Source organism: Portunus trituberculatus, chromosome 38 (assembly GCF_017591435.1).
Source record: "Portunus trituberculatus isolate SZX2019 chromosome 38, ASM1759143v1, whole genome shotgun sequence".
Lineage (NCBI taxonomy): Eukaryota > Metazoa > Arthropoda > Malacostraca > Decapoda > Portunidae > Portunus > Portunus trituberculatus.
Window position 1 is genome coordinate 2,876,455 of NC_059292.1, and position 25,000 is coordinate 2,901,454.

Consider the following 25,000-nt stretch of genomic DNA (forward strand, 5'->3'; position numbering starts at 1 on the left):
CTTTGCCTTTTCCAAGCCCTCCACTTACTCCTCGGCGTTTCATCCGTTCATCATCAGAGGCTTCGTATTCACTGCTCTCTGTTGGCACTCTCTCCCCTTTCATCACTTTTCCTCTCCATTTCTTCTTTGGCTGAAAGTGAGCACATACATTTTTATAAAGATATTTACACAGGATTAAAAAAAAAAAAAAAAAAAAAAAAAAAAAAATCTATATATTCCTACATTCATTTCCTCTCCTAATACCACACATTTGCATATAAGTGAAAATGGTCCTACAAAAATCAAGCAGAACATTTTTCTTTAGCAGACACATCATTGTGCTTCAGATGGAAAGCTGGAGAAAACTGTATATGTATTACATTTGTTATTTTAAGTAATGTATAATGTGCTATCTTGTTACAATTTCTTTATTTTAGCACCCTTTGAATCTTCTCTTAATGCATATAAAAGGGTGTTCATTAAGCCCATTGTCAAAACTATAAACAAACATTCCTTTCCAAAAACTGTTATTACTGATATTGATATCAGTGATTTGGTTCTTGTTCTTAAAGATTTGTCATTGCAATAGCCAAGATGCAAATATAACTATCACAACAGTACCACAAAACACACTCATATTCCCAGTCAGAGAAACTAATTGGACTTAGAGAAAGGCAAAAAGTATTACATAAGAGTGACATTCATAATTGAAAGTGGGATGGTAGTATTTACGTTGTGATTACTCATTGCAAAACTGCTATACATGTGACCCTTTCATGAGGCAAAACAGAGCAGTGTAATGCAATGGACATCACATATAACACAACACTGATCAAACATATATCATCCTAATACATCATCTGCATAAAAATTTAACTGCTTTTATGTTCAAAATATTTATACCCCTCTCCCTCCCAAAAAGAAACTTTTTTAATTTTCACATATCTGTTAATACAGCTAGATGTAAAAGCAAAATGAGAGAGAGAGAGAGAGAGAGAGAGAGAGAGAGAGAGAGAGAGAGAGAGAGAGAGAGAGAGAGAGAGAGAGAGAGAGAGAGAGAGAGAGAGAGAGAGAGAGAGAGAGAGAGAGAGAGAGAGAGAGAGAGAGAGAGAGAGAGAGAGAGAGAGAGAGAGAGAGAGAGAGAGAGAGAGAGAGAGAGAGAGAGAGAGAGAGAGAGAGAGAGAGAGAGAGAGAGAGAGAGAGAGAGAGAGAGAGAGAGAGAGAATCAAAACATGTCTTTATACCTCCTCCTCCTCAGTTTCATCAGACATCATGAGAGCATCATAGTAGTTGACCTGTCTTCCTCGTGTCACTCGACGTTGAGACACTTCTTCTTCTTCATCATCTTGCTTAGATTTTGGTGGTTTTGCATATTTTATCTGGAATTGAACCCAAATAATCAGTACAGTTCACATCCACATTTCATGTCAGTAAACTCACAGTTATAGACTTGAAATATTTATTCTGGACATTTCGAAGGCCACTGCCTTCATCTTCAGCAGTACAAAGTAGAATGAAAAATACAAGCAAACTGAACCAAGGTAAGAGGGAGGGACAGAGGATGAGAGTAACGCGGCACAGTGTGATTGGCCAACCCCACCAGTGAGCCTCCTCAAACCCTACCAGGATCTGACCTGTCTTTACCACTAATCCCTAGATCTGGTAGGGATTTAGTCACCAGTGCTCTCATTAATGGTTCTAGCTTAAACATGCCTTCATTTAGATAATAATTCTTATGGTTCTGTGTACAAACTGATTCTAAAATCTTACATTTTTTTCAAAATTGTTACATTTGAATAACATTTGACTGGAATCCCAATCAACTGAGTGGTCACTATCAGAAGCATGGATAAAATTGGCATTATTAGTGTGACAATTCCTTACACTTCTCTTGTGTTCTTTTAACCTCACATCCAAAGATCTGCCTGTTCCTCCTATATAAACTAAGTTGCAATCTTTACAAGGAATTTTAAATACGCCCCCTTCAGCTTTAATACTCAAATTATTGTGAACAAGGATAGATTTGATTGTGGATGTGTACTTAAAAGCTATATTTACATCAAGATCTCTGCTGACTGACTTAATACTTTCAAGGCTTTTAACATATGGGAGACATAAATATGGTTTGGTATTGTCTGGATGGAAATTAAGAACAAAATATGTCTTTCTAGCCTTAAGATAACCCTTCTTTATGAACCAATCAAGCTACTTTAATTTTCTAAAGATTGACCAAATAGTTGAGTTCTCACTATCTAGGTATTGGGGGCTACAGATTCGTAACACTCTAAGGAACATGGTAGAAATAACAGATAATATGATGTCATCGTTATGGTAGGAGAAATAGTGAATATACATGTCACAATGGGTAGGCTTTCAATACACAGTAAATGTAAGATCATTAACTTGAATAACCAGAATATCAAGAAATAGGAGTGAATTGTTATTCTCCCATTCAATTTTGAAATTAATGGAAGGTACCAAGTTGTTCAGTTTTCTGAAAAAATCATCAAAATTATTGAGTGTATTGGGCCAAAAGGAAAATATATCAATATACCGGTACCAAAGTAGATTTTGTGGGGCAATTTTAGGTAATAATTCTGTTTCAAAATATTTCATACATAAATTACTTAAAATCGGTGACAAGGGGGAGCCCACACTGTTTCCAAAGCGTTGCATGAAAAAAATATTTTTCCCAAAGGAAAAGGCATTAGTTGTGACACAACTTAATGAGCTCAATAAAAATATCAACTGGCATACCAAAATCCAAGTTGTATGATGGCAATTTTCTACTTAAAAGGCCAAGACATCATCCAGAGGGACTTTAGTAAACAAAGAATCTACATCAAAGCTCACCATTTTACCATTTGTGAGATAAACAGAACTTAATTTTTCAATAAAATCAGAGGAATTCTTTATGTGGCAGCTTGATATGCAACCAACAAGAGGTGATAATTTGTTGGCAAGAAATGTGGATAGTTTATAGCCAAACGATCCACAATATGAAACAATTGGTCCAAGGGGAATATTAGTTTAATGAGTTTTAGTTAGGCCATTATGTGTGGAAGTTTAGGGTTAATTTGCATGAACAAATTGGCCTCGATATTTGGAGCCTTATTTAGTAATTCTTTTACTCTAAGGTTGAACTGAGTAGAGTGGTGTTGCAAAGGGGAGGATATGAGCTTCTCATATGTAGTAACATCACTTAACATTTCTTGCATTTTTCTTCATAACTGGTCTTATCCATAATCACAACAGTATCACTTTTGTCTGCTTTGGTTATCAGTATGGATTTGTTTTTCTTTAGATTTTCTAAGGCAAGCCTGAATCTTTTAGGTATGGAATCATAAGAATTAAAATGATCTAAGAAACCATTGAAAATAAAACCATTAAGACATGGAAAGTTAAATTTACCATTACACACGGACAAAACAAAATCAACAGCAATATCTTTACCTGGTTTCAGAGCGAAGGATAAACCCAATTGTAACACTTGTTTTTCAATTTCTGATAACACATGTGATGACAAATTTAACACTGAGCCACTTAACCCACAATTGAGGCGTGTTATGCCAGAGGGGCGTAACTGACAATCTGGACTTTTTGAGTTAGTTATGGATGCGGCTACCAGAGGCCCCAACTTAGCCTGTGGTGAGATTTCCCAGGCAAAATCAGTCCCTATGAAGCCTATACGAGGGTTTTAAAATCCTGTGTTTACACGCGTGAGAAAGTACTGACTAGGTTTGGCCTGGAACGCCAGAAGGGTGGAACTGGCAGCCAATAGCAGAGCGCGGCCGACACCCCCCCCCCCCGTACCGTCCAATCACAGCTTAGCCAGCCCATGCTGCCTCGCAATCGCGCTCAGAGCCTCCCTTTAAACTTATGTGTCGGATTACTTTTTATTTGGCCCCATATTATTGTGGATTTACGTGGATTATATACATCGACGATGAGTGATAGTGATAGCAGTGTAGAGGGGGAGGCCTCTTCGACCTCCTGTAAACGTGTGGCCAAGCCCAAGCTGTGGAAGAAGACTGTAGCAAAGAAACAAAGAGACTGGGGAGAGCTACCTAAGCGTGACTACAAAACGGCAGGTTGATGCCCGTTCTATTGGTGCCCCATGCTCATGCCCAAACAAGTGATTTGAAAAGATATGGTGAGTGTGTATACTTTATTATAACTAATCGTAATATTTTAAAACTTATCTTTTGCAGGTACTTTCAGCTCACCAAAGATAAAAAAAATTATACTTTCTAATTCAATAAAATCATAAAAAATTGGGATTCGCACATACAAGGACAAAATTTGGACACAATACTTATGTTATAGTCCAGTTTCATTCATACAGTAAAATTTTACAATCATCCAATATTTTGGGGTTGGCTACGCAATAGGGTGACAGAAAGACAAACGTACAAAAGCAAAACACACACAAAAAAACTCAAATTGTGCATAGATTAATAGATTTTGAGCAGACAAATCATTAGATATATAATAGTAATGCATTTTTTTCCGTTTCCATAAGAGTTATTACCACCTAACTTTTGACGAGTTTTACGCAAAACAGGTTTTTTCAAGTTACGCCCCTCTGGCATAACAATTGTTCCACTCAGGTTTGCACAAATCTTGAAGTACTCTATTAAGTCATTTGGTTGAATTCACTTCGAAGTTGCACTTATTCCTCAACCAGAGAACGATTTAATAGAGTACTGCAAGATTTGTGCAAAGTTAGTGAGTGGAACATTTGTGGGTTAAGTGGCTCAGTGTTAAATTTGTCATCACATTGTGTTATCAGAAATCAGGAAACAATGTAGAAGAAAGTGGGAGGGTAGGCATGAGCCTTTGTATAGGTGATAATCTAAAGTCCTGTCTGTATCAGTACATAAATGCGTCTGATAATTAATGCTGGAAATCTTGAGAACAGTGGGGTGATGTTTTTTTGGAAAGATAAAACATAAAACAAAAAGACTAAAATAGATGATTACAGATCTATAAAGAAACAGTAATGGCGACCACGAGCAAAACAAGCGAGTATGACGAGTGTGAATAAAGAGATCATGGAAAAAACTGAAAATATATACTGATATTCAAGAGAATTCTAAGCTAGAACAGAATTTTCTTAATCTTATAAAATACTTACTCTTGGTTTTGCAGGCTTTTTATTCTCTCCACCATCTCCACTTGCCTCCTTCTTGGGTTTGGGTTTTGCCTTAGCTATTTTCTTTCTGCTTTTGCCTTTGCTGCCTCTCTTGCCCCGAAGCTTCAAGGGTGGCTTCTTTCTCCGTCTCCTGTAACAGAGGAATGATTAACTAAGAAATAATAAAATTCATAGGATAAAAACATCAAAAGTATACCTGAGTAATTAGTCCAGCTACTATATTATAAGTGAAACTGTTAATAGCCTCAATTGCACTTACACTTTTTTCTTTCTGTAACTTCCATCACTGTCTGAACTCTCTTCCTCCTCCTCACTTGAGCTGTGCTTATGCTTTTTCTTCTTTTTGTTCTTTTGTCTTTTGTAAATTCGTTCTTCATTTTCACTGTCTGCAAGGAGAGAGAGAGAAAAAAAAAATAAATAAATAAATACACAAATATTAATTATATAGTTAAAAAAATTAGAGAAAGAAGCAATTGGTAATAAAATATTTCTTCCTATTACAAGGCATCCTCTATAAGCATAAATTCTAGACAAATTTGACTTATTCATAGCTTAGTGATATTCATTATATAAAATAAAAATTAGGAAAAATACCAATAAACATCACTACTTTCCACAAAAGAGTGAAGCTTTTCTCTGGGCTTGGTGACTGAACGAATGACATCAATGTTGTTTAGTGAAAGAGCTGTGGCTACATTTTGATGCTTTTGCAGTGCTATGGCTTTTATACATTCTTATTTGCACTGGAAAAGGGACAAAGCCTAAAAAGTAAGAAAATAAGATCTGGTATAGAGAGAGAGAGAGAGAGAGAGAGAGAGAGAGAGAGAGAGAGAGAGAGAGAGAGAGAGAGAGAGAGAGAGAGAGAGAGAGAGAGAGAGAGAGAGAGAGAGAGAGAGAGAGAGAGAGAGAGAGAGCTAAAAACAGGTAAAAACCAAAATTAATTAATTAATTTTACCTTCATCCCCAAAGCGGCCTCTTCTGTTGCGTGCTGATCGGCGCAAAGGTAAATGTTCATATCGGCCACTTCGGCGGCGTTTCATATCAACAACGTCTGAGTCATCACTCTCCAGGTCAGTTGTGATGGAGGAAGAAGACTCTAAGGACTCTTCCGTTTCATCTTCTTCCTCTTCACTGAAAGGCAATAGCAAATAAATGAATAAATAAATTTAGTAATGGTTTTAATATTTCATTATTCCCACAAATAGAATAGCTAAGACAAAGAACCTAAACATATGCTGGTGCTTTATACCATCACCCTCACCTGAAGGACTAAACCTTGCCAGGGAGGCATCACAGACCACCAAGCTCATACAATTCATTTAAATTCTTATTACACAACACTTCCATTTGTCATTGTAACTATCTACACTCTGTAACAAATAAGAGCCTTCTGCTTTGCTATCCTTTCCTTCCACTATCAGCTTGGTAGGTTTAGTCATCTCATGACTACCACAAGGTCTGTTGTAGCCTGTTTTTTCTTATGTAACTCTATATAACCTTTTAATACTAAAATGTATATTTTTATCCTTATGGTTGCAACATCAATAAACTTTTTCTTGTCATTATCACACACACACACAAACACATACACAGACAATCCCAGAGAACAAATTATAATAATTTCTTAGTCTCTAGGTCTAATTCTCACTAATCAGTAAAAAATAAATAAATAAATAAATAAATAAATAAAAATAAATAATAATAATAAAAAAAATCTAGATAAGAATGATAGGTGGATATAAGCAAGTAGGTATATTTCAAAAAAGGAAAATCCATGTACAGGCCTACTGGCTTTTTGCAGCTGCTCTTCTATTATGAAGCTCAAATATCAAAGAAATGGGCTTAATAATAAAGAAAAATTCTTAGGATGATTCCCATGCAAATAAATACGTAGAGTGTAAGGTAAAAGTGAACTAGTCCACCCAACATCAACCAAAATTCATCATCTGTGATTTTTTCTTGTCAGCTTACATATAAATCAGTAAGATAATTCATAGAATAACATGCAAGGTGTAAGAAGTTACTCAAAAAAGGAAATTACTCTCACCTTGAGTTCATGAAATCTTCATCACTGGCATCATCATCATCTTCGGCGTCCAGGTCAGTGAGTCTCCGTCGCTTCTTGATGGAGACAGACACGTACGGTCTTCTTGATATTTTGATGTCTTCCTCTGAATCAGAATCTGCCTGCTCCTATCAAAGCAATTTTACCTTGTTAGGTTTAGCAAAAAAGGACAGAAGTTCATGGTCTTTTAGACTAAGATTTCAAAAGCATTCATGAATAAATGATTACTTGACAAATCATCAGTGACTCTATAGCACTGATCTACAGAAGCTGAGAAGAGGTGAGAAACAGTCTCACATGACTCTTACCTCTTCACTCACTCTGTAGTTGTCATCATCACCACTGCCTTCTTCTGTTGGCTTTGATTTTTTTCTTTTAGGAGCAACTTCATCTTCATCTTCATCTTCATCCTTCTCTCTTTCTCTCTTTCCTTCACATTCCTCTTTTGAAACAGGAGGTTCAACTTCTTTACTTTCCTTGTCTTCTTGCTCACCCACTTCCTCCTCCACCTCAAACAACCCTTCATTTTCTACCATTTCTTCTTCATTTGCTTGCATGATGTTTTCAATATCTTTACCTCTGCCTGCATTCCCAGCTCCTGCTGCAGCTTCCATTTCATCCTGGAAAATTTATAGCAGTTTACAAAAGACCATGCATCAATCTGCAGCTTGTGAAATGAAAGTAACTCTCAGATATGTGCAAAATGGTCCTGTGATCTCTCTCTCTCTCCTCTCTCTCTCTCTCTCTCTCTCTCTCTCTCTCTCAAGAAAGAGAGAGACTGATATATATATATATATATATATATATATATATATATATATATATATATATATATATATATATATATACACATATACACATACACACACACACACACACACACAAGGGGTATACAAATGAATGATGATATAAGTGCCCATTGGGAAAGAATGACCATGTAATATTAGAAATGGATATGGAAGAGGGAAAGGAAGATAGAGACGATTCATACAAAGGAGACCGATTAAATTACAGAAAGGCTGATATTGAGAATCTCAAGAACTATTTTAAAAACGTAAACTGTGAGGAGATGGAAAACTCAGAGACAATGCAAGAGAAGTATAACTTATTTTTGGAAATATACAAAACAGGAGTCAGGAAATATGTCCCAAAATATAGACCTAAAGAAGAAGGAAAGAAAGATTGGTTTAATGCAAGGTGTGCTAGGGCAAAGGAGAAAAGAGATGGAGCATGGAAAAAGTGGAGGAGAGATAGAAATCCAGCAAATAAGGAAAAGTTCAAGGCAGCGAGAAATGAATATGTTAAAGTGAGGAAGGAAGAGGAAAAGAACTTTGAAAAGGACATTGTCGAAAAATGTAAGGAGCAACCAAAATTGTTCTATAGATTCATAAATGGAAAAATTAGGCAAAAAGAAACAATAGAAAGGTTAAAAGGAGAGAACAGGATGGTGGAAGACCCAAAAGTATGGCAGAACTATTAAATAATAAATTCCAGGAGGTCTTTACTAAGGAATCCAAATTTGAAAGGCCACAGGGTAATAGAGAGACAATCTATATGAAAGAGATTAAAGTAACCAAGCTTGAAATAAAAGAGTTAATGAAGGAACTGGATGAAGAGAAGGCAATGGGACCAGATGAAGTCTCAGGCAGAATACTGAAAGAATGTAGGGAAGAACTAGCAAGTCCTATATACAACATCATAAAATGCTCAATAGAAAATGGAACAGTACCAGTAGAATGGAAAAGAGCTGAGGTGGTTCCCATATATAAGAGCGGAAGGAAGGAAGAACCTTTAAATTACAGACCGGTATCACTAACTAGTGTAATATGCAAGATGTGTGAAAGAATAATAAAGAAACAATGGATCGAGTTCCTTGAAGACAACAAATTAATATCAAATAGCCAATTTGGTTTTAGAAAAGACGGTCGTGTGTAACTAATTTATTGAGTTTCTATTCTAGAATAGTTGATAGAGTACAAGAGAGAGAGGATGGGTTGACTGTATTTATTTGGATTTAAAAAAGGCATTTGACAAAGTGCCACATGCAAGATTACTATGGAAGTTACAGGAGAAGGGTGGCTTAAAAGGAAGCACATTGAGATGGATAGAAAATTATTTGAGGGGGAGAGAAATAAGGACGGTAGTTAAAGATATGAAGTCCAAGTGGATAGCAGTAGAAAGCGGAGTGCCACAAGAGTTAGTATTGGCACCAATACATTTCCTCATTTATATTAATGACATGCCAGAAGGTGTGAACAGCTACATAAATCTGTTTGCAGATGATACAAAACTGTGCAGAGTTATAAAGCAAAAAGGATTGTGAAATACTGCAAGAAGACCTAAATAAGATCTGGGAATGGAGTAAAAAGTGGGAAATGGGAAAGAGTGAAAGACGACCCGTGGGAATCTATAAGATGGGAGATGGAGTAGAACTGGAGAAAGTAAAAAAAGGAAAAGGACTTAGGAGTGACGATGGAAGAAAACAATCAACCAGTAAGCCATATTGATAGAATCTTTAGAGAACATATAATTTGCTAAGGAATATTGGAGTAGCATTTCACTACATGGACAAAGAAATGATGAAGAAATTGATAAGTACTATAATAAGACCCAGATTGGAATATGCAGGAGTAGTGTGGACCCCTCATAAAAGAAACACATAAGGAAATTGGAGAGACTACAAAAAATGGCTACAAGAATGGTTCCAGAATTTGAAGGGATGATATATGAGGAGAGACTAAAGGCTATGGATCTACCAACCCTGGAACAAAGAAGGGAGAGAGGAGATCTGATACAAGTTTATAAATTGATCAACGGAATGGACCAAGTGGATAATGAGAAACTGATCCTGAGAGAAGAATATGACATCTGAAGCACAAGATTGCATAGTAAATAGCTGAGAAAAGGAAGATGTCTGAGAGATGTTAAAAAATATAGTTTCCTGCAAAGATGTATTGAGATGTGGAACAGTTTAAATGAAGAAGTAGTGTCTGCAACAAGTGTGCATGCTTTTAAAGTAAGATTGGATAAGTGTAGATATGGAGACGGGGCCACACGAGCATAAAGCCCAGGCCCTGTAAAACTACAACTAGGTAAATACACACACACACACACATTAAGTGACACTTAAATGGCAGTTACTTACCCTTATTGCCTCATTAATCATTTCATCAAAGTTTTCAACTTGTTCTTTGAGAGTGCGTGCACTGCGAGCTCTTAAGGTATATAAAGGTGCGGTAGAATCTGATGATGACTGACTTGAAGAATCACTGCTATCATCACTTTCACTGTCAGAGTCCTAGAAAAAGGAAAAAATGTTACTATTACCATGTGATGAAGTAATCTTGATACCTATCAATCTGAATCTTACAGATTATACAATATCATAAAACAATTCTATATTCAGTATCATACATATCACAAGTATTCACTTGATCACACTGTTTCCGTCTGCCTATCACTCTATCACATATAAAAGTAATTTTCATTTATTTCAAATACAAAATTTTTTTTGGTAAAATCTACAATCTTTTCATCATTAGTATATGGAAAACAATGAATAAACATATTTTTTGTCACACTAAAATACCACAATTAATCTACACTATATATAAAAAGTCACAATATCTATGTACCAGGCAATGAATCCTATAAAGATGTCCAGACAAAGCATTAAACACTTGTACACACGTTATTTACTATTATCTCCGTCAGCCCTTGGCAGGAAGGTAGTGTTTATGGATTTCTACACCCCAGGTGCTTTGGCATAGCACAACTGGCCACATACTTCCATGGCAAGGCTCAACAGTACACACTGCTTTACCCTAGCCACTTCATACTGACACTGTTCCCCATACCTCCAGTCCTGAGATCAACGCAAAGCAGGGCACTTTCTATGGAGCGCCCCACATGCTTCTTTTTCTCAACACCACCACTCACTGCCTTTCCTTACACCACCTCCAGCCAACCTTGTCCCAAACACCTACTCTTAACAACACACAACTGTACTCTTGAGTCACAGCCTCTTTTCTTCCACATTACCTACCTTCTAGTCTTTCATTTAATTTCATTTGCTCAATCTTTTTTTCTGTGTACTAAAGTGTCACACAAGAACAAATTAAAATCAGCTGGGCAAAATAAAACAATTACTTACATCATCAGAGTCTGAATCAGATTCATTTTCGTCATCATCGTACTCTTCACCATCTCTATGCTTCTTTTTCTTCTTTCCTTCAGGTAATACATTTGACAAAGACACATTGACATAGGCGAGCCTCTGCCGCCGCAGTTCCTCATTCTGTGCTCTCTTCTGGCATTCATCAAACTCTTGAAGCAAGGTCCGAAGCTTGTTAACCAGCAGTACCTGTTCAACATACACAAATATGTATTATTTCGTGAATGAAGGAGATTGGCTTAATGCATTAAAATACTGTGTGTGTGTGTGTGTGTGTGTGTGTGTGTGTGTGTGTGTGTGTGTGTGTGTATTTACCTAGTTGTATTTATCTAGTTGTAGTTTTACAGGGCTTTATGCTCGTGTGGCCCCGTCTCCATATCTACACTTATCCAATCTTACTTTAAAAGTGTGCACACTCGTTGCAGACACTAATTCTTCATCTAAACTGTTCCACGTCTCAATACATCTCTGCGGGAAACTATATTTTTTAACATCTCTCAGACATCTTCCCTTTCTCAGCTTTTTACTATGCGACCTTGTGCTTCGGATGTCATATTCTTCTCTCAAGATCAGTTTCTCATTATCCACTTGGTCCATTCCGTTGATCAATTTATAGACTTGTATAAGGTCTCCTCTCTCCCTTCTTTGTTCCAAGGTTGGTAGATCCATAGCCTTTAGTCTCTCCTCATATGTCATCCCTTCAAGTTCTGGGACCATTCTTGTAGCCATTTTTTGTAGCCTCTCCAATTTTCTTATGTGTTTCTTTTTATGAGGGGTCATAAAAAGAAACACATAAGAAAATTGGAGAGGCTACAAAAAATGGTGTGTGTGTGTGTGTGTGTGTGTGTGTAATTCACTGTTTGATCTGCTGCAGTCTCTGACGAGACAGCCAGACGTTACCCTACGGAACGAGCTCAGAGCTCATTATTTCCGATCTTCGGATAGGTCTGAGACCAGGCACACACCACACACCGGGACAACAAGGTCACAACTCCTCGATTTACATCCCGTACCTACTCACTGCTAGGTGAACAGGGGCCACGTGAAAGGAGACACACCCAAATATCTCCACCCGGCCGGGAATCGAACCCGGTCCTCTAGCTTGAAGCCAGTGCTCTAACCACTGAGCTATCGGGCCGTGTGTGTGTGTGTGTGTGTGTGTGTGTGTGTGTGTGTGTGTGTGTGTGTGTGTGTGTGTGAGAGAGAGAGAGAGAGAGAGAGAGAGAGAGAGAGAGAGAGAGAGAGAGAGAGAGAGAGAGAGAGAGAGAGAGAGAGAGAGAGAGAGAGAGAGAGAGAGAGAGAGAGAGAGAGAGAGAGAGAGAGAGAGAGAGAGAGAGAGAATGTCTCCTCAATTGTCACTCCTTGAAAAAAGATAGGAAAAGAAAGTTTAACTCTATAGACAGTGAAGCGGAAGAACATAAGAACACAAGAAAATAAAGGAAGGTATAAGAAGCCACCTGATATACTTGTAGCAATCCATATACAAAACGTATTGCCACCTACCAATGTCATCCATAAAGTTGTCTTTCTTTTAATCCTCTATAAAAAAAAAAAAAAAAAAAAAAAAAGGAACAATACAACAGACTATGAAAACAATGATCAGAAAGTCTTAGCTCAGTTGTCTTACATGTTCACAAGTTGGGCACACCCAATCCCCTTCTGGTACACTGAGGAGGGGAGGCCTCAGACATGACAAGTGCCAGCCAGCATCACAGTTGTCACACAACAGGATGGTCTCTGGGTGATCATCATGACCACACTTGGTGCACTGTGTCTCATCTTCCTCCTCTTCCTCTTCCTCATCACCTTCCTCTTCCACCTCACTTTCACTTGTTACTGTAAAAAGTAATGTGCAATGAGTTACAATATGAAAGACACTTCCTATAGTCATTGCAATGTCATATATAGAAAGTTATTATTTCATTCAAGTTCAAAAATTCTCATAAGATTTCAATTGGGTAACACAGAAAAGTATTCAAAGAAGGAATAAAAAAATATCTAAATATTCTACTGATTACTCTGCATTGTTTTCTTGCTTCATTCATTCCAAATTTGATCCTGCCTTAATGAATGGATACAATTTTTACATAAACATGTAAACCCTGGTCTGGGAGTGATAATGGCACTCAGTAAACAAGCACCAGGAATTGGAAGCCTGACTCAGGATGAGTAAGGTTAGCATAGGCAAAGGAAATTTAAATTTATGGTGTTATGCTGAAAGCTGAAAGGTTTAAAGTCTCATCTGATTCCATACGTTCTGATTTGGAATGTTCAACCCATATTAACAATACACTGAAAGAATCCAGTTATGTGCATTACAACTGAAGCAAGACAGAACTTTAACAAGGAAATTATAGGGAAAATCTGTACTATGTATTATCAAACAGTTTTAAAATGGTGATTACATTTCTTAGCAGTGCGAGCCCTCTTGATGGGCTGTGCATCCTCCTCAATGTCTGACTCTGGAGAGAACTCATGATCACTCTTGAACACAAGCTTTTCATCTTCCTCATCTTCCTCTAGATCTTCCTCTTCCTCCTCTGAACTGGAACTAAGTAGAAGTATGTGTAAGTGCTTGCTTTGTTTTCAATCCACATCACCCAAGTGTAAAATCTACATATTGTGGAAAGATACAACATAAAATAAATTAAGTTAATGAAAATGAAAATTCTGTATTGCACAATTCTATTAACAAATACTTAAAAAATGCATTCAAAACTTTAAGTTTAAGAAAAAAAAAAAAAAAAAAAAAAAAAAAAAAAAACTTTGTGTCTTCCCAAATGAGACATGACACTGTGATCCTGTCATTTTAATAACTAATTTTTAAACGTTGATACCATAGTCACCAAACTAAGCTGACTTAGAAGCCACACTCCCTGACCCCTTCCCTGACTTAGAAGCCACACTTCCTGCCCTCTTCCCTGACTTAGAAGTCACACTTCCTGTCCCTTTCCCTCTTGTCTCAGCAGCCTATACACGTGTAAAGTAATCTAATGCTCTTGCCACAACTCAAAAATTTTTCATATTCAAGACTGATATCTGTACACATCAACAGAAAAACACCAATAATACCAAAGATAGTAGCTAGTATCCAATTAGACAAGCTTGATAAAACAAATCAGTCCATTCCCTATAATATATATATATATATATATATATATATATATATATATATATATATATATATATATATATATATATATATATATGGGATCTTTGCAATTCAACGGGGTTAGGGCAGTTTTTTATTAGTCGAATCAGCGTTTATTCGAATAAGCAATTTTTCCCATAAGACACTTCAGAATTAGACCTAGGGACACCCATTTGCACTGCAACGACACTGAGCTATACCTGCCTCCCACTTTCTTATAAGCTTATCTTTGAAGAGAAGGAAATTGTGCTTCTTAGGCTGTTGCTGGGGGGTGGCTTTCCGTCGTCTTGAGTCAGACGAAATGCATGTTTTCCTCTAGCATCAATTTTTAGTCAAATTAAGATCTATGGTTTCTAATTAACACTTTTATAATAAAATTAATGTTCTTGTTAATTGGAATGATGCTATAATCTCAAAAGAATAGAATCTTGATATATATACAGGAAGCCCCCGCACTGGGCGAATCTCAGCTTGGCGAAATTCACTTTTGGCGGTAGGGTGGTCACAGACCACTGAGTGCACGCTATGCGATTTGAATTCAAACTTGGCGGTCCCCTGGCAGCCGCACGGCGAACCACACAGCTCCCCTGTGACGTCAGACCTCTCTCTTTCTAAACCTATCAGAACGCAGGGTGAGAGTCCCTTTCAGCCATTTTTTTGTGCTACCTCTGTTCTGCTAGTGTGGGAACGAATTCTGGCGATTTACCGCCAACATGGCCTCTACCAGCACAACAGGTGTTACCGGTGGGGGTAAGGACAATGGTGGTGGTGGCAAGGACGAAAGTGTTCGAGGGAAATGGGTGGAAAAACAGGAGTACAGACGAGGAAAGCATCACAAATGCTTGTTTATCAGTCTGTTTTGTAAATGTGTTCTAATATGTGAAGGCAAAAGATTTTATTTCAGCTCAAAAGATGGTATTTTAGGGATCAAAAGAGCGACTTTGGCAACGACATAAGACTGATTGAAGCATTTTTTAGGCAATTTATATGGTATACAGAACTCGTGTTTGGCAAAATTCACGTTTGGCGGTAGTTTCACCAGACTAATTAATTCGCGAGGTGCGAGGTCTTACTGTGTATATATATATATATATATATATATATATATATATATATATATATATATATATATATATATATATATATATATATATATATATATATATATATATATATATATATATATATATATATATATATATATATATATATATATATATATATATATATATATATATATATATATATATATATATATATATATATATATATATATATATATATATATATATATATATATATATATATATATATATATATATATATATATATATATATATATATATATATATACATACAGGGGCCGTGGTGCAGTGGGACCGCACACGCTTTGTGGGCCCCAGGGTTCTCAAGCGCACGGGTTCGAATCTTGGCCACGGTCCGAGGTTAGGAAGGGCATCCACTCGGGGTACCGGTTCCCAAATGCCAAAACCAAAGTCCTCCTGACTCCTCTATCAGGAGGCACCGTCCTAGCCCTAATGTAATAGGGGAACTGGATGTAAACTGGGGAAAAAAAAAAAAAAAAAAAAAAAAAATATATATATATATATATATATATATATATATATATATATATATATATATATATATATATATATATATATATATATATATATATATATACAGTAAAGTCCCGGGTTACGTCGGTCTCGAGTTACATCAAACTCGTAGTTACGTCAGTCCACTAAGACTCATTTTAAGATTAAAAGAATTGAAAATTTATAAATCGTAAAGCGCGGGATTTACTGTTATTGTTGGCCGCCAGGCGTCACTAGTGGTTACCTGCCACACCGCCCGCCTCACGCTTGAATACAATAACACCCTGCCTCAGTTCCACCACACCGTCGCCCCTGGCAAGTGTGTTATCCTACTTTTGTGTTTACCGACTCAAGTTCTTAGTATCTTGCTCAATGGCACCAAAAAGAAAACTCCTTAGTGACAGCAGTGATGCTAAGAAAAGGAAAACCATTACGCTACAAGAAAAAGAGGACATAATTAAAAGACATGAGAAGGGAGGCAGCAGCTGTGTGTGAGGGAGTGAAGAAGAAAATGGGAAGCCCGTTACCATGACAACGGGGAGGTTGACGACCTTGAGGGGTCGTGCACCCACCATCACAACAATAACAACTCCGGAGCCTTCGCCTGGGCCACACGACACTCGCAGCTCACTTGCACCATCTGCGCCTATCTGCTGATCACTATTGCCCTTTCCTATTGTATTTCCTGCTTCGCTGCCCATGCTTCTACTCCCACCGCACTGCGCTACGGTCCCAGCTGTTCGCCCTGGGTGTCACAACTTTCGACCTGCCCACCCTCCTGGCGGCCTCAGGCGTCCACCCCTCTCGGCAACCTACAGTCCTTTACGTTCGCGGCACTAATCAACAACAAAAACAAGGTTGTGTTTCATATTCCTACATAGTTGTAAATAATATAACAATATAACCTTTTACTTACCTGAATGACCATAAACAATGATTGGTTGAAAGCTCAATAATATGCTTTGAAATGTACGGAAACTCGAGTTAAGTACAAAATCAACTTACGTCATGTTTCAGGAACGTAACTCTGACGTAAACTGAGACCTTACTGTATAATATATATATATATATATATATATATATATATATATATATATATATATATATATATATATATATAAAGTAAAACCTCAGCTCACGACCATAATTCGTTCCTAAATCCTGTTCGTCACCCGATTTGTTCGTCTCCTGAATAATTTTTCCCATAAGAATGTATTGAAATACCATTAATCCGTTCCAGACCAAAAAAAAAAAAAAAAAAAAAAAAAAAAATCATACTTTTGTCCATAAAACCCATTCAAAATAGACCTTTAATGTATGCATGACATAAACGAAATAATTATAAAAAGCCTAAATTGTTTGACTTACCTAAATGCTTTCAAAATGATAATAAAATGATTAAAAAAGATAAGGTTATTTACTTGAGAGACTGGACGTTGATGGCATGATGGAATGGAGGAGAGGAGGATGGGGAGGAAGACAGACAAAATCCGAGAAGACAGTCATGAGAGAGGACTTTGGATGTGCGCAGCGTGCCAGAGCTACACAACAGCTGTGTAGCGTCATAAGTCAGTGCCGCTATGTGGGGCCCCGTTATAGTGAACATCGGCGTGGGAAACATGGAAAGATTGCCAGTCTTCGTCTCTGCCTTGGAAGACCCTTGCCTGCTGGGGATTGACTTCCTCATGCATGTGGGAGCAAGTTTGGACTTCAAGAAGGAAGTTAAAGGCGTGGCCAGGAAGTTCCTTTGATCCTTGGAGGTGATGCTCAGTGTGAGAGGAGCGGGCAGTAGGCGGTGTTCCTTGCCAGGCGGCGAGGAAACAGCTGCGATGGATGTGCCACAATCTGCAGTACCTGGACATGGCCAGGATGATGATGACAGCAACACTGACAGCCACCAGAGCAGCGAGGATAACGCCGAGGAAGCTACAGTAGAGCGCGCCGGTAACATCACCATGCCCAGGAAAAACAGGAGAAAATTGTGGTGGCACAGAGATTATGTTATGTAATATTTTTCGTATGTTACTGTTTCTATTTTCTTTTGTGCTTATGTTTTGTTTGGTTGTTGTGTGATAGCCGGATTGGCTATCACACAAACAGTTCGCCTGCTGCGCGCCGTTTAACCGAGTTCGTCCCCTGGGTCGATTTACAGGCAACCCCCGTTTAACGAAGGTTCACACAACGAAATTTTGCTACAACAAATGTTTAATTTTACTACCATCTGCTCGTTTAACGAACACTAAACTCACTTTAACGAAGTTTTATCCAGGTAATTTTTTCCAAATTTGAAAGCTCCACCGTATCATGCAAGCTGACAGGCTTTTGAATACACCAGGAGCTGCTGGTACTAAGGCCTGCCTCAGGAGAAATCCTGAGACACCTGTAGAATAAAGATCAAGATCAAGCCTCTCGTGGACAACACAGGTGCTGCCGATACAAAGGCCTGACTCAGAAGAAATTCTGCTTCACCTGTAGCATCAAGATCAAGATCAAGATCACGCACCACTCACTCCCCAGTCAAAATATAACAGCGTCACCAGCAGCTCATCTTCCCTAGTTCAACTTACCACCAAAACGCCCTGCAATATGGCCTAACGTTCCTAAGACTAGGAAGTGTCTTACTCTCGAAGTGAAGCTGGGTACTACTCACAGACACGAGAGTGACCAGAAAACTAATAACATTGCTGGCCACTATCTTGACTCCATCTACTGTCTACTATTTTCAAGTCAGCAGACCCTATTAAGAAGGCTGGTGAGACCGTATCTCCCTTGCAAGCTAAAAGAACCACATGAACTCGTGACTCTACAATGGATAAAATGGAAAGCCTTGTGGAAATGTGGTACATAAGTTTTGTATGCGGTACCATGATGCGCACTTTGTTTACATTCCACAGGTTGCCGGTTAGTGTCTTTCCCGTTTCACTCTCCCTCCCTTCATAAAGTTAAGATCATCTACATTATAAAGTTACGTACATACATACATTAGTGTACATTAAAATGACTTAAATTAAACTACCTAAATGTTTAACTTCAAAATTTTTACTTTCATTAAACCTTTCACTGTACTATGATGCACTCTCGCTTTGTTTACTCTTAATGGAAGTTCAAATCAGGGAGGGGTTAAACTGGTTATAATCGGTTCGCTTAATGAAGTGTTTTTAGGAACGTAACCCCTTCATTAAGCGGGGGTTGCCTGTATTGACAAATTTTTTGGTCATCTCCCGAATTGTTCATCCTTAGAGACGTTCGTCAAGCGAGGTTTTACTGTATGTATGTATGTATGTATGTATGTATGTATGTATGTATGTATATATATATATATATATATATATATATATATATATATATATATATATATATATATATATATATATATACAGTCATACCTCACCCAACACGACAGTTACGTTCCTGAGCTCGTCGTGCATGTCGATATTCAAGTTGGTCGAATAATAGGCCCTATGGGAAAATAGGGGTTACGTTCTCAGATCCTCCCAAAAAAACACTTTTTTTACCAAAATGACTGGGAAAAAGAAAGAAAAAAAAAAAAAATAAATAAATAAATAAAAAAAAAAAAATAAATAAATAAAATAAAATAAATAAATAAATAAATAAATGAAGTACTTAACACACATTTTATTTAACTACAGTACTAGTACAGTAATACTCTGATTAAAGAACAGGATAGGGGATGTCAAAGCTGTTCGTGGAGCGGAAATTCGTCAAGCAGACATAATTTTCTTATAGGAAATAATGGAAATAGGGGGGATGCGTTCTGGGCTGATCCCCAACATACCATATGGGTAAAAAAACTATATATATATATATATATATATATATATATATATATATATATATATATATATATATATATATATATATATATATACACATATATTTCTATTAGCATTTTACAAGCCTTGACCTCAAGAAAGGATTGTTTTGTAATGCATAAAGTGAAATCTTACATGGAATACCAAAAAATAAAGCAGAGAGGATGAGATCGTCCACAGACGGCGAAGACTCCGGCGACTTGGCCGCTTCTTCTTCTTCTTGTGACCTTTTTAGCTTGGCATGTTTTCTTTCACCACGATAATATTACATTTGTTTCCACTCCTCTATTGCCTGCTATAATGGATTTCATATCTTAGTATTCATATACGCTCATGCCATGAGGATAACCTGGACTCCGTGGCAGTGAGTTATAGTGAATTACTTATGAAATACCATGGTATTTCATTACTAATTCACTATCAATATATGAATACTAAGATATGATATCCATTATAGCAGGCAATAGAGAAGTGGAAACATAAACATCATGATGAAAGTAACACGCAAGCTACAAGGGTCACAAGAAGAAGAAACGGCCGAGTCTCCTGCTTCGTCTGTGGCTCATCTCTTCTCTGTTTTATTTTTTGGTATTCCATGTTAGATTTCACTTTATGCATTACAAAACAATCCTTTCTTGGGGGCAAGGCTTGTAAAAAGACAATAGAAATGTTGTTTTGTGAACATATATGCATATATAAGACAGTAACACAGGACCAGCGGGAGATTCAAATGGGGACCAAATCGTGCAATCCCGAGTCAAAGTCGTGCTCGGCGAAATAAGGTATATTTTACCGATTCATGTATACGCGAGATTCGTGTTCGACGAGGTTTGACTATATATATATATATATATATATATATATATATATATATATATATATATATATATATATATATATATATATATATCCTGTATTTTACGGCTTGCAAGACGCTGCATCTTGGAAGACACCCTAATATTTGAAAGAAATTTCTAAGAAAAGAAAAAAAGTCATTCTCATACAAGAACGCATTCACCATATACCCGACCACTGAACACAAAAAACATCAGAAGCAAGGAGTCTGCAAGACACTATTGTTTCACCACTCATTACAAATTTGCTGGAGCACTCACAACAAATTTAAAACTATGTAAATAAAAACACCATAGGTAATTACATATACACAGTGAAACAGTCCATCTCTTGTTTTAGTGGCGGGCGACGGCATGTTTTGGACCTGTTGTTTACATTATGGAATCACTTGTTCGATCGCCGAAACCGAACACGTCAGTGGTGCAGTTTGTATTTATTCTATTTTGCAGTCGTGCTTCATAGGCTTTATCAATGTGAATACAATTTACAAGTGGAGTTTTGACTCTTGCTTGAATGAATAAGCCACTTGGATGTTCTATTAATAAAGGTATAAAGGCACCTGGCATGATGTATATGCGTTCGTGTGCATGTATGTGTGTGTTGCAATGAGACGATGGAGCGGCCCGTTTTCTCCACACGCTGAGTAGGCTGCAGGAAGGATTATGGTATTGTAAATACTTGTAACACCTAAGTACCTAAGTTTACATAATATAAAAGGCCAAATTAAATGGTACTTAAGCTAACATCATAATGTAATGACTCAACATACAAATCCAGGTCGCTATCTGTCAAGTGTCCAAGCTCACTTGAGGTTGGATGCTGCCTCACAATACAACATTCATCTTGGAAGGGTATTTTTTAGGAAAAAACGTGCGTCTTGTAAGCCGTAAAATACGGTATATATATATATATATATATATATATATATATATATATATATATATATATATATATATATATATATATATATTGTAACGGTTAACTACTGCTCACCGGGGAGTATGACGCTCCACAGGGTTCCCAACACTATATTTCACAGCAGCCGCAACACTAAGGTTCTTTCTGCTGAATATGTGCAAACTCTAATAGACTGCTGTTCCCTCACGGCGTCACAGCTGCCCTGAGAGGCGACGAGATACTCCGCTCTCACTCGTGCCTACTAAGGATTTGGTAATTACGCCAGCATGTACCAATCCCTTCCCTGAGCCTTGCACACCCAGCCCCTAGTAGTAGACAAATAATACTACAGAAATAGAGGTCGCCAGCAGTGCATAACTTCCCCCACTGCTAGGCAACTCCTTCTCCTCCTACACCAAACCAAGTAGAATTTATAGACAGTATATAAGTTATGTGTTAAGGGCGAAGCCTTAATACTCCGTAGAGAAAACCGCCCACAAGGACAATTCCACCCACTTCTCTACGGGAGTATTAATGCCTCTCCACGCGCCTTGTACCCAGGCTGTGTGCCCACAGACTGGGACAAGACATGTGGTGTATATTACTATATTACTAAATGCAACAGATGCTTGCCAGCACCTGTCAAGACTGTCTCCCCGTGCCTACGGCTTAATACGAGACACGATGCGTATACCACATCCGGTGGTATACACAAGCCCAGCTACCAACTCCGGGTGACAACCAGCCACGCAGGGAGTCAAGATACTCGTAGCTAACAGATCGTACAGACGATTACTGCACGCCGACTGGGAGACAGCATGAAGCTTCCCACCAGACAACCAGTGTGTGTGGCTACGGCCACTATAAATAATATACTACAGAAACTATGCAAAACGATGGTGGTGGCACACAGCCGCCTACCAAACCACACTGGTGACCACGGCCACCTAAAAAATGACAACTGGGACGAGACAGTAACGTGTCTCTCCGTGTCGCCACTCAACAAGAGGGGACGAACGCAAAAACTCGGGAAATGCAGCCAAACCAGCTACACTTTCCCCTGGAACAACAAACCCGTTGCTCCACACCGTCACGGCCTAACCAGCAGCAACTCAGCTACTCAAAAGGAAGGGCACAACTCCCAGACTGAGACTGTTGAGCACCCAGAACAACCTAGCAACACGTGTCTCAACCCTGTGCCAGAACCCAAGAGCGAATGTGTCTACCTCGGCTAAAGACTGGCTCGGTACTGACGCGATGCTTGCCAGGCCCAGCGAGATGGCGGGAACAGAGAGGGGGAGGGTGGCCGCATAGCGGAACAGCGAGAGGCTGTGCTGGGGCCGCCATACAATACGCAAATAATAAAATAAAGGGGAAATAATGCGGTGCCCTCACATATATATATATATATATATATATATATATATATATATATATATATATATATATATATATATATATATATATATATATATATATATATATATATATATATATATATATATATATATATATATATATATATATATATATATATATATATATATATATATATATATATATACAGGCAACCCCCGTTTAACGAAGGTTCACACAACAAAATTTCGCTACAACGAAGGTTTAATTTTACTACCATCTGCTTGTTTAACAAACACCAAACTCGCTTCAACGAAATTTTCCAAGTTTGAAAGCCCCACCGTATTACGCAAGTCGACAGGCTTTTAAATACACCAGAGCCTCTTGTGGACAAAACACGCACCACTCACTCCCTTAGTTCAAAACAATAACAGCGTCAGCAGCAGCTCGTCTTCCCTCGCTCTACATGCCACCAAAACGCCCTGCAATGTCGCCTAGCGTTGATAAGGAAACCAGGAAGTCTCTTACTCTTGAAGTGAAGCTGGATATTCTTCACAGACACGACAGGTGAGAAAACTAATAGCATTGCTTCCCACTATGGCTTGACTCCATCTACTGTTTACCATTTTCAAGTCAGCAGACTCTATTAAGAAGTCTGGTGAGATCATATCTTCCTTGCAAGCTAAAAGAACCACCTGAATTTGTGACTCTACAATGGATAAAATGGAAAGCCTTGTGGAAATGTGGTACATAAGTTTTGTATGTGATACAATGATGCACCCTTTGTTTACATTCCATAAGTTGTCAGCTAGCGTATTTCCTGCTCTACTCTCCCTCCCTTCATAAATTTAAGATCATCAACATTATAAAGTTACTTACATACATTAGTGTACATTATTAGTCTTAAATTAAACTGCTTAAATGTTTAACTTCATAATTTTTACTTTCATTAAATCTTTTACTGTACTGTGATGCACTCTCGCTTTGTTTACTCTCAATGGAAGCTCAAGTCAGGGGTTAAACTTTTTACAATTGGTTCGCTTAACGAAAATTCGTTTAACGAAGGTTTTTTTTTTAGGAACGTAACCCCTTTGTTAAGCAGGGGTTGCCTGTATATAAAACTTACATTGTAATAATACTCATCTCTTAATGGCATTCTTAGCTCTACATACTTTATTTTCATCTACTCCAGTTTTAACTGAATAAAAAATTCCCAGGGTTTTCCAGCAACAAATATCAAAGCATAATTACCTGGAGGATGTAGAAGAGTGGGCCCAAGGATCATTTGAAGTTTTCTTCTTTTTTCCGCGTTTCTTTTTTTTCCGCTTCTTTTTCTCTCTGTCCTGAAAATGGGAACAAAGTGAGTACATTTACTGTACCTCAATAAATTTATGGTATTACAACAACCCTTTTGAATGACATGAAAAAGGGTTTCAAAACATCACATTCTTACCTTTTTTTCTTTCTTCTCACGTCTTCCTTTCTTCATTTCTCTCTGAGACTGAAAAAGAGTGAAATAAATATGAAAGTTTCTTCAAGGTATATGAGATCCTCTCTATGTCTATCATTTGACAAAACTCTTAAATTCATGTCAACTTCTACTGTACAATGGTGGGGAGCAATTTCAAGATTGAGAGAGAGAGAGAGAGAGAGAGAGAGAGAGAGAGAGAGAGAGAGAGAGAGAGAGAGAGAGAGAGAGAGAGAGAGAGAGAGAGAGAGAGAGAGAGAGAGAGAGAGAGAGAGAGAGATTTAAACTTAGGAGAGTGTGTTTGGGCATCTGGACCTATATTATGATGGACAAGAAAATAGCACAACAGGTTAAAAAAAATTAAAAGATGTCTAGGAGTGTTTCTCACCCTCCTCTCCTCTCGGGCCTTCCTTTTGATCTCACGCATGCGATTCTCCTCTGCCAACTGCTTCAGTCTGATTGCCTCCAG

At 37.7% G+C, this 25,000-nt stretch overlaps 1 protein-coding gene across 2 annotated transcripts in view; it reads right to left on the reverse strand.

The window, feature by feature from the left end:
- Window positions 1-25,000, reverse strand: part of LOC123514578 (remodeling and spacing factor 1-like) — a 49,594-nt gene that overhangs the window by 1,971 nt on the left and 22,623 nt on the right. For both annotated transcript variants that reach the window (XM_045272535.1, XM_045272536.1), the window contains exons 5-18: window positions 24,920-25,000; window positions 24,517-24,564; window positions 24,315-24,406; window positions 13,779-13,924; window positions 13,001-13,209; window positions 11,353-11,562; window positions 10,345-10,497; window positions 7,508-7,819; window positions 7,182-7,327; window positions 6,090-6,265; window positions 5,394-5,520; window positions 5,117-5,264; window positions 1,224-1,358; window positions 1-130 (exon numbers count right to left, since the gene is read on the reverse strand). The exon at window positions 1-130 is cut by the window's left edge and continues 21 nt beyond it; the exon at window positions 24,920-25,000 is cut by the window's right edge and continues 65 nt beyond it. In XM_045272535.1, coding sequence (XP_045128470.1) covers window positions 1-130; window positions 1,224-1,358; window positions 5,117-5,264; window positions 5,394-5,520; window positions 6,090-6,265; window positions 7,182-7,327; window positions 7,508-7,819; window positions 10,345-10,497; window positions 11,353-11,562; window positions 13,001-13,209; window positions 13,779-13,924; window positions 24,315-24,406; window positions 24,517-24,564; window positions 24,920-25,000 — 2,113 coding nt within the window. The remainder of the gene's footprint in view (window positions 131-1,223; window positions 1,359-5,116; window positions 5,265-5,393; window positions 5,521-6,089; window positions 6,266-7,181; window positions 7,328-7,507; window positions 7,820-10,344; window positions 10,498-11,352; window positions 11,563-13,000; window positions 13,210-13,778; window positions 13,925-24,314; window positions 24,407-24,516; window positions 24,565-24,919) is intronic.